This window comes from Gossypium arboreum, chromosome 11, assembly GCF_025698485.1.
Source record: "Gossypium arboreum isolate Shixiya-1 chromosome 11, ASM2569848v2, whole genome shotgun sequence".
Taxonomy (NCBI): domain Eukaryota; kingdom Viridiplantae; phylum Streptophyta; class Magnoliopsida; order Malvales; family Malvaceae; genus Gossypium; species Gossypium arboreum.
Genome location: NC_069080.1, coordinates 2,062,981 through 2,079,038, shown reverse-complemented (window position 1 = coordinate 2,079,038; position 16,058 = coordinate 2,062,981). Strand labels below are relative to the sequence as shown.

At 32.4% G+C, this 16,058-nt stretch overlaps 2 protein-coding genes across 2 annotated transcripts; both read right to left on the bottom strand.

Moving 5' to 3' along the window:
- Positions 1-6,422: 6,422 nt before the first annotated feature.
- LOC108460035 (high mobility group B protein 6-like) lies at positions 6,423-8,439 on the bottom strand. The gene is made up of 4 exons (XM_017759420.2): positions 7,888-8,439; positions 7,231-7,776; positions 6,801-7,145; positions 6,423-6,696 (listed from the first exon to the last, which is right to left on the bottom strand). Exons 1-4 carry the CDS (start codon positions 8,353-8,355, stop codon positions 6,577-6,579), a joined length of 1,479 nt encoding a protein of 492 aa, XP_017614909.1. The 5' UTR covers positions 8,356-8,439; the 3' UTR covers positions 6,423-6,576.
- Positions 8,440-10,817: 2,378 nt separating this feature from the next.
- On the bottom strand, positions 10,818-15,695 carry LOC108455472 (uncharacterized). Its single transcript, XM_017754029.2, has 7 exons — positions 14,230-15,695; positions 14,078-14,143; positions 13,212-13,356; positions 12,906-13,124; positions 12,262-12,481; positions 11,962-12,160; positions 10,818-11,133 (listed from the first exon to the last, which is right to left on the bottom strand). Exons 1-7 carry the CDS (start codon positions 15,381-15,383, stop codon positions 11,019-11,021), a joined length of 2,118 nt encoding a protein of 705 aa, XP_017609518.1. The 5' UTR covers positions 15,384-15,695; the 3' UTR covers positions 10,818-11,018.
- Positions 15,696-16,058: the final 363 nt, after the last annotated feature.

Genomic DNA, 16,058 nt, shown 5'->3' with positions numbered 1-16,058 from the left:
ATTCGTAATATTTTTGTTTTTAAAATTAAAATCAAAATGAAATGAAATTGAATGTTGATTTTAGATTAATTTTAGTATATAATCAAAATTTTTAAGTTAAGAGTTAGAGATTGGATTTTGTCTCATTTATTTAAAAATGGGTATATTAGCAGAAAATTTTTATTCGTTTTATTATTAAAATTGATGTGATTAAAAGAATAATCGAAAAATTACATGTAATGTGTCTAAACGTATATATATATATATATATATTAAATTTTTAACAAGATGAATGAATCAAGTTTATAATAGAATAAATTAATTTGCTCTTTGATTTGATATAACTAATATTTTGGGGTTGATTTACCCATTATGCTGAGAAAAAATGAAATTTGATTAAGGGTCCGTTTGTTTGCCAGTAGAATATTTTTCGGAAAATATTTTCTGGAAAATGATTTATTTTTCTGGTGTTTGAATGAATCTGTGTAAAATATTTTCTGTTGTTTGGCAAATTTTTTGAAAATATTTCATAAAAGTTGTTTTAAATTATAGTTTTCGACATCAAATTATCTGTGTGAGCATATTAGAAGCTTCAAAACATACAACAGTGTTTTCGTTTCAACAGCTTCTTCGACTTGTTTGACCAACCATTTGTATTAGCTTATTTTAAGAAACCAACATAACATTAGGCTTAAAATATAAAACAGTGCATTATCACTAAAATGCTCAAAAGTCTCCTTATCCATGCCTCTTATATCCAACAAAGCCTAGATCCAGTTCATGGACACCAAAAGACAAGATGGTAAACATAAGACATAGATCTAAGGATACAAATATACTCATCCATTATATCATGGTTGTTATGGATAGAACAACATAGACTAGTAATAAATTGCATATATTATGGAATGTCAAATTGCATCAGATGAGTTAAATATAACCATGGATACTTATAATGGCATATTTCTAAGACATCAAAAAGTACACTTCAAAAAATGTTTATTTGTGTTAGTAAGGAAATTGTTATTACAAGAAGTATAACTCGCTCAAGGGAGGTAGATTGTTATTACAAGACATCAAAAAGTACACTTCAAAAAATGTTTATAAATTGTTATTACAAGCAATACACTTCAGAAATTGTTATTTTTAATTGTTGTTTTCCATTTAAGCTAACATCAAAAATGTAATACCCCATACCCGTACCTGAGACCGGGATAGGATACGAGGCATTACCGAGATTTTCAGAATAATTTCAATTAATTTATATTATTTAGTATTCATTTTCATGTTTCATGTAACATTCTTTTCATATATTCAATTCAAAATATCATATAAAATACGATACAATACTTAAATTTTCATATTTACATGCTCATGCAGGATATACGAACCTACCTGACTAAATTGCAAAAATACCAAGATTTAAGGGCATATTGGTAATTTACCATATTCCCAAATTTCACCTAATCTTAAATTGATAATTTCATTCAATTTATTAATTTAGATAATAAAACAATTCATTCCCTTCAATTTAGTCATTTTCGACATTTTTACAAAATTACCCATAAAGTTTTACTTTTATTCAATTTAGTCCTTGACCCAAAAACATACAAATTAGCCATGCTAGCTGAATATTCATACATATTTTTCCTCCTCCTTCTCTCCATTTCACATCCTTAGTATAAACAACACACTTGTAGGTAACATTATCCATAATTTTCACTATCTACTTATGTGAATATTCAAGCTGTCCATCTGTGTCATAGTCACTAAATTATTTTTATCTTGAGATACAGAACTCAAAATTAAGATCCTATAATTTTCCCTGAAACTAGACTCATATACCTTCTTACCATAAAAATTTCATAATTTTTGGTTGGGCCAATTAATACAGTTTATTCATTAAAGTCTCCCCTGTTCTGCTGTCTGACAGTTCCGACCCTTCTTCACTAAAAATTAATTATCTTCTTGTACAGGATTCGAATGATGTCCTCGTTTATTTATATTGAAAATAGACTCATTCAGAATTATAAACATATAAATATAAGCCCCTAATTATTTTTATCCAATTTTTTATGATTTTCCAAAGTCAGAACAGGGGAACTCGAAATCATTCTGACCTTGTCTCACAAACGTTATTGTATCTCATGATTTAAAATTTCATTGCTTACATAATTTCTTTTATAAGAAACTAGACTCAATAAGATTTAATTTCATATTTTATTCATTCTCTAATTCGATTTCTATAATTTTTAGTGATTTTTCAAAATTAGACTACTGCTGCTGTCTAAAACAGTTTTAGTGCAAAATGTTGATTTCCATTTTGCCCCAAATTTCACAATTCATACAATTCAGTCCTTGCTCAATTAACCCCTCAATTAAGATAATTTTCTCAAGTAACACTTTTTCTAGACATTATAAGTTATTTCATAACTATTGAAATTCAGAATTTCCATATGAAAATCTAACTCCAAACTCTGTTACAATTAGGTCCCAAACATTCACTTTCTATTCAATTCTTTCAATAAAATCAGCATATAAATAATTTAAAGCTCTAATTCCATGCCAAATCATCATATACTTCCATCACATATTCATAGCAACTTTCAATTTCTTTCATAGAATCAAAAACTAATGAATTCAACAAGTGGACCTAGTTGTAAAAGTCACAAAAACATAAAACTTTCAAGGAGAAAGCAAGCATTAAACTTACATGAAGCTAGAGTATGAAAACCAGCTTGAACCCTCCTCCATGGCTGTTTTTCAGCTGATGAATATGAAGAGAAATGAAGAGAATTCTAGATATTCCAATTTAGTCCCATTTTTATTTAGCCAATTTTGGCAATTTTCCAATTTTGCCCTTATTTCATCCATTTCCTGATTTTTCTTAGCTATTGCCGCCCAAAATATCTCCTTTAGGACTATTTTCACTTTAGGTCCTTCCTCATTTGACAATTGAGCTATTTAATCCTTCTAGCAACTTTTACACCCTTTTCAATTTAGTCCTTTTTATTTAATTAACCACTCAAACGTCAAAATTTTCTGACTAAATTTTAATACTACCTCACCAACACTCCATAAATATTTCTAAAAATATTTATGGCTCGATTTATGAAGTCGAGGTCTCGATACCTTATTCTCGACCCAATTTACCTAATTAATTTTTTTAAATTACCAAATTCACTAATTCAAAAATGCTTTTATATTCGCATTTGACTCATAGGTATTAATTTATTAAATTTTTAACTCACCCGTCGGATTTGGTGATCTCAAACCTCTATTCTCAATACCACTGAAAATTAGGCTGTTACAAAAAACATTAGTTTGGGAGGTAGATGCTGCCTTCTTGGCTGTTTTTTTCTTGCGGAATTCCTCCAGCTACAAGAAAGGAGGGATCAATTGTAACAGTACTTGGTAAACATACTCTAAATAATTATTTGTTCATTTGCAAAAACCCATTTATGTAATAAAATCTAATTGAAAACTTCTATCATAAGCATAAATCCAGAGTAAAAATTATACAAAATCCAATTAACTAAATGGACGATTTAGGAGGATATTAACTTTTCAAACTATGTAAAAGGCACAACATTCAAAGACAAAACATAGAAATGTAGAATGGAGTTTTTTTTGTTTACCAGACTTAGTTAGTAGAACATGAATGACTACTGAAAAAAATCAGAAGAAGAGTTCTAAACAACCAAAATAGATTCAACACATCATAAAATAGAAGTAGAAATAAGACACTTCACTCAGGCACAAACGCATATAGGCAACCTTAAATTGCAATGCTATCGTTATGCAACTTAAATACACTCTTCATCTGAAATCACTGTTATAAAAGTGTCAAATGCAATGAAGCTTCTTCATCTTTTCTAGCTTGAATACAAACAAAAGCACATAATGATAAAAATGAACTCTCAAATCTAATTTAAGAAGAAAAACCAAAAAACATTGGTCATAGTTTTAGCTCCAATAGCATCACCTTATGCAATTGCAAAGATTTAAGGCATAAAAGCATTGAAATTCCCAAAAGGTGTAATCTAACAAAATAATTAATTCCATATACCATCAATTTCGGACATGATCTACCAAATAATTGCAAGACAATGCAAATATACTACAGATCATATATGAAAATACCAAAATAGACCGCCAATTCTATCCTATTCCAAAATCGATATCCAAAATAGCTGACTTTATAGTAACCAAACCATTTACCAGATCGAAAATCATATTTCAAAATAGAAAGAAACCATTAAATCAACCAATAAAGGGAAAAAATTAAGAACCAAAAGATGTACCTGGCGCTTCCCAACTTCTAGATGCTCTTGTTTCTGCGAAGAAGGCAAGGCCTAAGCCTACGCCATTTTCATTTTACCCTTTCTCTCTCTTTTTTTTTTTTTTGAATTTAACAATGAGAATCCAAAATTAGTAGATGAACAAGGAAAACTTCGAAAAATTGAATTTATTTTACAGAATTCTCAATTATTTACTCCATTTCAAAGAAATCAAATGTGGGAAAATTGAATTCTAACCTGTAAATATCAAAACTGAGCTCTCAGTAGAAGATGTCCGGGAACTCCTTTATCAAGGTCCGAATAGCGTAACCCATATTCACGTAATAATCCTGCTTCTCCTCTTCGTTTTTGCTAGGCTTCGACCCTCACTTCACCTGAGCCGAAAATTGTACGTACAACCTCAAGTTTTGGCTCAAACCTGAAACCGTACTGCCGGCATCTTTAACATTGACCCTAGTGTTGGTCATTGACCAAACTTTCTTGTTGTCGTTCTTCGAAATTGCGCAGCTCTTGAGAAATTTAGGGCGGGGGTAAGGTACCTGACAAATTTGCTAAGAGATTGAAAAAAAAAATAGATAGATAACAAAAATCAGAATGATCGAAGAGATAAAAAATAGGTAGACTAGAGAGAATATAAAGCAGGGTACCTGGCAATGGCACCGATTTGCAACCCAAGGGGAAGCGGAAGGGGAAGAGGAAAGGGGAGAAGAAGGTGTCATTTTCCCGTGTTTTGAAAATGTCTTACCAAAAAAAAAGTGTAAGACATTTTCCTAGAAGAAGGCATCATTTCCCCGTGTTTTGGAAAAAACTTTTACAATTGGAATTTGTTTTCCACCAAACAAACGGTGAAAAATGATGAAAATATTTTCCAGAGAACAAAATACAAGCAAACAAACGAAGCCTGAGTGTATTCTTCTTTTAAAAATTTATCGATATATGATGTTTTTAGAGAGAAAAGAAAATATGTTTTATAAAATGCGTTTTTACTGATGCTGTAATAAAAACACGTATTGTAAAATGTATTTTTTTTTCTATCTCTAAAAATGCATTTTTCAAGGTAAATTTTTTACTTTGTTAAAATAGTAGTCGCGATTAGTGGAATTGTTGTGATGCAGGAGGTAGCCAACGAAAATGGTAAAAAGCTTATTTAAGTTCTGAAACGTATAAAAGAATTCAAAGGTCAAAAAAAAAAATTATCAAGTTGAGAAAATAAATATTTTTATCCTTTTAACATATTATGATTCGATAATATCAACATGTATTTAAAACTAGTTTTGTAATAAAATAAAAAATAAAAGAATTAATCTTGATTAAAGTGATTCAGCTAATAATCATATAAAACTTAAACATGAAAAATATAATATATATTTTATTTCATACCAGACATAGAGAAACAAAAACATCCGACTCACAAATTTGATAACAGATCTTTGTTTATTCATAAATATATTAGTACGTAAGACATGCTAATTTATAATTAAGCAGTTGCTTAAAGTTTAACAACCCACGAGTTTATAATCTGAGTCGAACAAAACCCTCCTAAATCAACGTTGGAGACTTCCCGTATCTCACTGTGCCTGTCTTGTCGCAAACAACGTAATGCTCTTTCTTCGATCTTTTTTTCCGGCAACAAAACAGACGAACAACTGCAAATTGGTCTGAACTTGAACGTGGATTTGAGTAGTTTCTCAATGGATCGAGAAAGCTTCGACGGTGTCGGCGGAAGAGGAGCGCAATGTTCTAAATGAGGCATGGACATGGTTCTGGAATGGACTATTGCTGAGTTGAGCTGTCGATTGAAAGCGTTGAATTCGAACGAGTCGTAAAGGGTGCTACCGCAATCCCATATAAGATTATTGCCCTCTGAGTTTTGCTTTTTCTTTTGTTCGCGTTTTTCTTGGAATTTCTCCATTTTATTTTCTCGGAAAACAAACAAACAAAAAAAGAAGTAGATGACGAGATTTTTTTTTTTTTCTTTTTTCTATTACAAGAGCTTATGTTTGGTTTTCTAATAGTCGGTACACGCGGTATAATAAAACGTGTAGGTTCTGAGTTACCACGATCCAGAGAAATTCAAAGCGTGATTGCCATCATTGTCTGTCCCCATTCATATGCAGATAACATTAAATATGAGAGAGAAAATTCGCATTAAATTTACTCGAGGAGAGGGAAATATTGAATTAAAACTTGAAAGAAATATTAGATTGCAGCCAGAAAATGTTAATCAAATCATCATCAAAAGGATTGATGTTCAGACAAAACACTTAAAACATCAACATTAAAAAAAAGTCTTTCACTAGTGCTGCTGCTCCTTCTCCTCTGCAGATTTGTTGTATTGTTCCATTTGTTTCTTGTATACTTCCATGGCTTCACTTGCTTTCGCATTCCAAACATCCCTTTCTTCTTCACTAAGCTCCTAATAAATCCAAACCCAAAAAAATCAACACAAACCCAATATCAATTAAACAAAAAAAAAAGTTTAAAAATTGCAAAATTGGTGATTTTAGGATGATAACATACCTTCCATTTCACTGAAATCAGGGCATTAAGTGTAGAGTTGTTGATTCCTTGTCGTTCTTGTACCAGAGTTTTCCTTGCTTCTTTGCTGAACAAAAGGAAAGAAGATGCAGGCTTTTTAGGTTTATTAGGATCTGAATTCTGCTGCTTCTTTTGTTGACGTTTCTCTTTGGTTTTTTTAATGATATGATCAGTTTTCTCTTTCTTTTTAAGCAATTGAAGTGCTTCTTGTTTCTGTAGTTTCATCATCTCTTCTTCTTGTTTTTTAACATTCAATGCTTCTACTTCCTTTTTCTGCTTGTAAACCTCCATTTCTTCCATGTATTTTTCCTTGTTCTTCTTTGCTATCTACAAAAATCCGTAACAAAAAATGAGATTACGTGATCTTAAATTAAAGAAAAACATAGGATTTGTTCATTTTATTCATTTTTACCTCTTCATAAGGCTTTTTTTGTTCTTCAGTCATGTTCTTCCATTCTTCGCCCGCGATTTTCGCCGCTTCCAAAACGTTCTTGCTTCCGGTATCGGCGAGTAAAGCCGCCCTTCTCTCGTTGGAGAACAAAAAGAAAGCCGACATGGGTTGCTTAGGCTTTAAGGGATCCCTTTCTTTCTTGGTTTTTTTCTTGGTTTCTTTCTCAGCTTCTTCCTTGAACTGCAAGTATTGTTCCAATAACTCCATTGCTGTCTTTTGTTTATGTTCATCTTCAAAGAGTTTCATGGCTTCCGTCTCGCGTTTCTCTTTCGCAATCGCCTGTAAATACACTTCCTTTTTGGCTCGATATACCTCTTCGTAAGGCTTCTTTTCTTCGGCCGTGATCGTCTTCCATTTCGCACCCAAAATATTCGAAACTTCTTTGAAATCAGCCTCGGGATTCTCTTTCTTTATCTCTTTCCATTGATCTTTGCACCACAAAATGTAAGGTGGAGATGGCCTTTTCTTTTCAAATCCTCCTCCTTTGTTCATCGAAATTGCGAAATTCTGAAATAAAACCCAAAATTTAAATCACTAAAAAGGAATATAAAGCATAATCCAATGTAAAAAAAAAAACAAAAAAACAAAAACAAAAACAAAACAAAAAAGACATTTTACCATATTAGGCTTGAATTCCTTCATTTTCTGCAATTTCTTCAGCTCCAATTGCAATTTCTCTTGCTCTTTACCTTTATTTTCAATCTCTTCATCCTTCATCTTCAACATTTCATCTTTCTCTTTCAATAACTCTTCGGTCTTTTCTTTCTCTATCCTTAGCTTTTGAAGCATATCTTGCATTTCTTGCAAGTCTTTCTCGAAAGATTTCTTGCTCTGTTTCCCTTTGCCCGCGGCTTTTCCTTTGAGAGATTGAGAGAGTCCGTCGTGGTTCTCTTTCGACGGATCGGATTTCATCGGAGAAGGAGCCTGCGTTGGGGAAAGCTGCTGTGAGAGCTTTTGTGCCAAAATATTGGCTTCATTTGTTGTTGTTGTTGATGATGATGATGATGAGTTCTTCTGTTTCAAGGCTTTTCTTCCATTGTTTCTTGATTTCCTTGGCACATCAACAACAACAGCTGTATCCGCCATTTTTGGGGGGAAGGGAAAAAATTTTAAGCTACAGAAATGTGTCTCTTGATTTTGATATAAATGAAGAAAAGCGGTGGTGGGTTTTTTAAAGAGGGGCTGACGAGGTGAGCAACGGTCTGGTTTTTCAAAATTCAAAATATAAGATGAACGTTGAACGGTCTGATTTTTCAAATTCAAATTTAAGATGAACGTTGAATGGCAATTGGAGGGAAGATGGAGGTAAGATGGATTAAATTGAGCAAGTTTATTTTTTTTTTAAGCAGGTAGTTGAACTCAAATTAAATATGGCTGGTAAAAGTAAACCGTAGTAGGGAAAAAAGATATTAAGTACTTAATTGGAAAATAAAAACTCAAATACAAAATTTTATATTAAAATTAAGGGTAAATTGCACCATCAGTTACTTAACTATTTGTAAATTTTCGTTTTAGTCATTTAATTAAAAAATTACAACTTAATCACTACTGTTTTCAATTTTTTTTGTCACCCTACTATTAAGTGACATTGTTTAGCTGGTATGGTAATTTTAGTCCCCGATTTTTATATTTTATATCAATTTTACCTTAATTTTATATAAAATTATTTAAAATAGAAGATTCTATATAAAAATTTAGAAAAATAAAATTTCAAAAGATGTTGTTGAAGAAATAATATGTATATGAAATAAAGAAAATTACCATTCAAAAGAGTTTAATAACAAATTGAAAATAACATAGAACAAAAAAAAAGTTACATCATTGTGCTTCCTCAGTGTTTCTTAAAGGCTTTAATCACTATTTGGGCCTTGAATTATACCCAAATTTCTCAAATTGGTACCTAAGTTTTTTTGTTCTATTTTGCCGCCTGAACTATAGTTCCATTACACTTGTTTAACCCTGTTGTGACCAATGTTAAAAAGAATAGCAACAAATCAGAACACGCCACATTTCCCCATTGACTACTGAAGTGGGCGATGATGCAGTTGTCGAACAGCGTTGACCGGACCCAAAAAATATTAAAAAATATTAAAAATCGAAAATAAAAATAAAAATTCTAAAAAAGAAATTAAATATTGTAAATAATTAACAAATCAAATAATTCTTCTTCAATTTTCTCTACAAATTCCAAAAGAATACGAGGAGATTTTTACGTTGTCACTTACTTTTTTTTCTTGATTTATTTTGGCATTACTGTTTTTAGATTCCCAGTCTTGAAATAGTAACAACATATAATCAACTATTCATAAGTTTTAAATAAGTTCTACAATTTTTAATAATTATTTGCAACTTTAAATATTATTTTATAATTTTCAACAACATCTTTACAAATTTTAACAATATCTAATAATTATTTATAATATTTATTTTTATAAATTGTTTATGATTTTAATAAATTTTTACAATATTTTTCTAGTCAATGCACAATCAATGCGCTCAACTACCACGTCATCATCCACACCAGCAGTCAAAAGGGACACGTAGTGTATTTTGATCGGTTGCTTTTTTTAATATTACTAATGGCAAGGGCCAAAATATGTAACGGAATTATAATTTAAATATCAAAATTAGAAAGAAAAAAAGTTTAGGTTGGTATATGAGAGAAATGATATAACTCAAGGTCAAACAGTAAATAAGGCTTTTCTCAAAATCAAATTAGTAATATCATCAAGTTAAATTCCATACCCTTAAAAAGAACATCTGGAACTCATATTCATATTATAGGGGTTGTAAAATAAACTCTAATATCTTTTTTAACAAAAAAATACAAAATATACTACAATTTTTTTCTTTTTAGATTCAATTCAATTTTCAAATTATTTAAATTGTTTTTCAAAATTGAAATGCATACTATACTTTATTTTTATTTTTCTTTTCTTATAATAAAAAATGCTACGTGAAGTAACTTAATATTTTTATGAAGGAACTTAATATTTTTATTTTCTTTAATGATTTTCTAAAGTATGAGTATTGAATATTTTTATGCAAATAATACAGAGATTTGGAGGATTTAAAACATTTTTCTTTATTTTCTCGCTGTCTATTTTTGAATATTTTATCTACTTTTATTTAGTTTTTAAATTTTCAAAATTTTAAAAATTATTTTTTAATTTTATATATATGATCAAGATCAAATTGACAAAAATATAAAAATTATAATTTTTTAATTAAAAATAAAAACGAAAATTTACCCTAATTTAATAACTACCGGAATAATTTACCTTAAAAATAAACTTAGATGGCAAGAAGTATATTATCTGTTTAAAAAATAAAATACAAGAATGCAATTTATTTCAAAATCAAGATAAAATTTTAAAATGAAATTCCATCAAGCACTTGGAACTTAATTCTATCCTGTTAAAAACCGAGACTATATAATGCTCGAACTTATATTTTGGTACAGAAAATATAACAGAGTCACAAGTAGCAATAGCAATGAATTAGTCTTGATTCCAGTGATCATAGATCAATCTCAGTGTAAACTAAGATTTCTAAAAGAATACTAAACTCATTTCATATTACAAGAGATCTTCTCCCATAACAGTTCCCTTCAAAAGCTTGTTTTCCAAAACACAGATACAGCATAACAAAATCCAGGCACTAAAGAATTATGCAGTTAAGCTGGGCACATGCTTGTATACATTTGGAAGTGCGACAAAAGAAAGGGTTACAATACACATATCATCATCCTAATCATCATCTGAAGTAATCTTTTGTTTTTTCCATTTGTATGCAGCTTCCAAAATCTTGAGGTTCGTCGCCTGGTTTTCTTCAGGGAATACATAATCGAAGTATTCTTCATACCTGCCAAGCCAGATGATTCAACATTTAGTTTTGCAGCAAAACACAGACATGCGTTATAAGTACCATAGAAGTCCCTATATCAATAGTCAGATTGCATTTTGCCCACTTTACTAAAAATATTTGGACAAATTAATCCCCGTTAAAAACTGGCATCCAACGAAAGAACCAAACAATCACATGTGGTATGTCATATGTACCTCATACTGACGTACAAGGACCAATTTTTAACATAAAAAATGAATGAAATTTTTAATAAAAGGACCGGATGCTCTTTGGTCTAATGTACAAAGACTAATTTGTTCATTTTTCTAATGGAGGGTAATTTTGTTTGAATGGGGGCTTATAATTGTGAAATCAGAAAAGAAAATAATTAATGGAAATGAGGAAAATACAAGTAGACCCTTTATGGTAGTAGACAAAACAAAGAAAAAGAAATTCTCAATTTAAGGGGCTAGGGAACACGAAAATTCTTCCCTGACGTGCACACAAATATCTAATTTTTACCAAAACATTTAACCTTTTTTGTTAAAAATATTGGTATTGCGTGCACAAAAATATTTCACTTTTTTAGAAATATTCGTATTGGTATAAATTAGAAATACTGGTAAAAGGTTAAATTGCTGGGTACACACCCCGAGTGTACAGCAGAATTGTCCTATGAAACATAGGGAAACTATGTTGACTTGCATGTTCAATGGTTTTATACCACAGTTCCTAATTGTTTGATTCAAGAAAACAACTAAAGATGAAGGGAAAGCACAAAACAGTAACATGAGAGATCCAAGCAACTTGCAAAAGAAAAGAAGTAAATGATAAGGAGTTACATACCCGGTAACACCACCATCTTCACTCGTAATTTGCTTCCTCTTTTTGAGTTTTTTAGGCAACTTAGACTGGACTACGCTAATGTCACCAAGCTCACCGAAACTGCTTTCGGTTTTAAGCCACTCTTCCAGGAGCATGGCACGCTCTTCTTTCAGTTCTGGTGCTGACGTTCTATAATAGTTAACTGCTCTTTCAAAGATTCCTGATAAAAATAGACAAATAAAAGGTAAGAATTGGTTATACTAATACATAATCAAAGTAAATCTATAACAGGCAGCAAAAATTGGATTGGTCCGAACTCACTTCTTGCACGCTGAACGCATTCCTTCTTTGCTTCATGATTATATTCCTGAACCCCATCTTGTGGCAAGTCCAAACTCTCATCATTCTCCTCCATTGCAGAGGCTTCAAAGTTTGCATAACTAATCCACACCTTCAAGTGCTTTGTACGATCTAATAGTCTCTCGTACAATCCTCTAGTTCGTTCATATTCACCTTCAGAAATTTCAAAATCTATGTATGCCTGTCAACAAAGAATATGAAGCATTACCACATAAAATCATTAGAATTGAATATTATTTGAGACTAAAAACTGTCAGTCAAGAAAGATACGATGAGAAATGGAGAAATCACTCTTAAAGACACCCCTTCACTGTCCAAATTTTAGTACCATGTATATATCTACTAGCAAACATGCAACTAGTTATAAAATGAAGTTTTCACCAGATAATCATCAGCCATTTCACTAGAGAAACATTAATCATGAGATGAGAAATACTTATTGGATGAATTATGAAGCAATAAGACAAAATTATTGAGCATTACCAACAAAAAGACAAGTAATTCACCCTCCAAACCCAGAACTTGTTGTAATAGCTTCTACCTTAATAGAGTAAATACAATCACAAAGATAAACAACATAAAACAGTTGCTCATAGGGTAAATACCTTCCACAATAACTCCGGCATGTCCAAAGCTGGTTGTGTGATGGCAAGCTCAAAAATAGCTCTTGCCCGCTCTGTTTCAGCTAATGATCTTTCTAACTCAGCATATTTGCTCCATGCATAGCAGTTCTCAGGTGCCCACTCCAGATACTTCTCATACAGTTTTCGGCAACGGTCAATATTACCAAGTTGCAGCTCAATTTCAATATACTTCTTAAATATCTGAATTTGAACAAAACAACATAATGAGAAAAGTTCATGTTAAAAGTAGTCAAATTTATAAACTTTCAGCATAAGCTGGACATTTACCTTATCTTTAGGTGCCTTTCCAATAGCATTTCCCAAAATTTGCCGTGCACCGTTGAGATTGAGCTGTCTTATTTCAAACTGTGCAGCAAGAAGCCAGATCTTTGCAAAAGAAAACTTCTCGTGTGGAATAAGCTTAAGGCACTCCCTGGATAATTTTTAAATTAATAAGGAACTACTCAATGTCTATTTTAACCAACCACAAATACGAATGGTGAAAAACACCCAAAAACTGAATGATTCTTTAGAATACACCATATGTCTATGGATGAGGGAGACAAGATAAAAATCAAAATAACATTTTGATGTATGCTATAAATGTAACAATAATTCACTACCTACTGACTACTATAAAACCACCACCATATAATCCCATGATAATACATTAACTCATGTCAAAGGGAAACAATGCAAATGCTGAAATGTGTTCTTTCTATTTTAAACAACATCATTTCTCATGACATTTTAGATATAATGAGCTGTCTTACAAATAAACCAGAAGAGAGGCACCAATGCAAAACAAGGAAATATGGAACAAAAACACTACCATGAAAAGAACAAAGATACTGATAACACAAAGAAATAGAACACTCAATGAGAAAAAAGGTGCAACAAAGCTAACTTCGAATGTTAAATTTTAGATTTTCTTCTTTCCTTTTCCCTTTTAATCGGCACATTACAGGGTAATGAAATGGACTGTTAGCAGAACATGAAACCAAAACATGCAAACATTCAAATAGTAGGCAACTGGGAAATTTCTTGCAGAATTCAGTTGACGAGATTTATTAGTAAAGCAATTATTTCACTTGCAATTTAGCAACAGTAGCAACCAACAGAACCATAAATCCATTGCAACAACATAAAGATACCTGTACACATCTCTCGTCCGCTCCATATCCCCAGCATCAAGCTCCTCATATAAAGCATAATTAATCCTAAATTACAAGTAAACCATAATTTGGTTAGTACAGAACTATAATATTAAACCAAGCATACAACCATTAGGCACACAAAAACTCACCACAAGTAAATATATCTCTGCCAATATCGCTTCTCCTCAGCTGGAGGAACATTAGCAATAGCTCTCTCATAAACCTCCCTAATCCTCCCCTTATTGCCTACACTCTCTTCCAACCTTATATAATCAAACCAAGCATCATAATTCAATGGATTCTTCCTGACTTCATCCTCATACTGAAACCTCCTCTTCCCCACAATGGCATCCTCAATCCCTTCCTTATCTCCATATTGCTTCTCAAAAGCCACAAACTTTCTATACAAATCCTCTGCGCTACCTTTGGGTATATGATCGAGAGCAAACTTGTAAATACAACGAGCTCGTTCCGTTTCCTTACACCGTTCCTCAAATTCGGCGAATGCAACGAATAACTGCTCCGCATCTTCTTCATCCGCCAGCTTCTCCACCGCACGTTCGTACACATTCCTAGCCCGTACAATCTCCCCATTCTTCATCTCGAATTTGGCATATCTGATCCAAGCTCCGACTTTGGGGTGGCACTGAACGAACCGTTCGTAAATTGCACGGGCGCGTTCGACTTCGTTGTAACGGAGCTCGAATTTGATGTAGGAAAGCCAACCTTGTTGGTCAGGCATCCACGACATCCAGCGTTCGAAAATCTGGCGAGCTCCGGCGACGTTCCCTAACATCTCTTCCATGTGGATGTACTTGTACCAAAGCTGGTCCACGCGCGGGAGAAGCGTAACGGCACGGTCCCAAACATTCCTCGCGTGGTTGATGAACTTGTTCTTCATCTCCACTTCGGCGTATTTCAACCACAATGTGTGGTTCCGGTAATCGACTTCCAGTGCGCGCTCCCACACGCTCCTCGCTCGATTGAAGTCCTTTTGTGACTCTTCCCATTGGGCGTACTTGATCCAAACACTTTGGTTCCACCGAACGCGGCGAATTAGGTCTTCGAACTCCTTGCGTTTGCGGAGGCGATAGTCGGCGAGTTCAGTTGGGTCCGTAATCTTTTGCTTAGGCGGTCGGATTTCCGCCTCTTGACGTTCTCGAGCTTCTCGGAGGATCTGTTCGGCGGTAATCTGGATTGGTGCAGGAGTTTTATTTTTGACACGGGTCGGTCGAGGGAGTTTGACCTCCGTGTCTTTACGGGTCAAATACCCGAGCGAAGGGTCAGCATCTTTGGATGCCATGCTTCACGATCCGACACGGGATACGAGTCAGATCCGGAAAGAACCAGCGGACACGGCGGTGGGTGAGAACTGAGATGAGAAGAAAGAAAAATGATTTGACACGGCGGTGGGCGAGAACTGAGATGAGAAGGAAAAAAAACTATTTTGCAGAGAGAGCAGGGACGATGGTAGTAGGAAGATGATGATAGACGAAAGAAAAGATTTTTCAAATCAAATGAACAAAAAAATTAGGGTTGTAAATTGTAATTCGAGGAGAGAGAATAATAAGTATCCCACTTAAATTTAAAGGTTAAATTTGGTCACGGATAAGTTTTTGTTGTTGTTTACACCTTTTAATTGATATAATAATAATTTTGATCCTTATTTTTATATTTTTATTAGTTTAAATTTGATTTTATATATAATTTATTGAAAAACTCAAAAGCTACTAGAAAAACATAACATGTTATTATTTGGTGTTTAAAATAGCTTTTTGAAATAATTTTGATCTAAATTAAGTTTTATTATTTAAATTGTATTGTAATTATATTTGTTCATAACTCGAGTTATTTATCTTAGTCTGAAAGTCTTCATAAATTTTGAAAGAATTTAGACAAAAAATTAGGACCGCTTAAAATATCGGGTTCAAGTTCAATTCATTTGTTTTCAATGTTTATTATGTTTTTTATATATTAG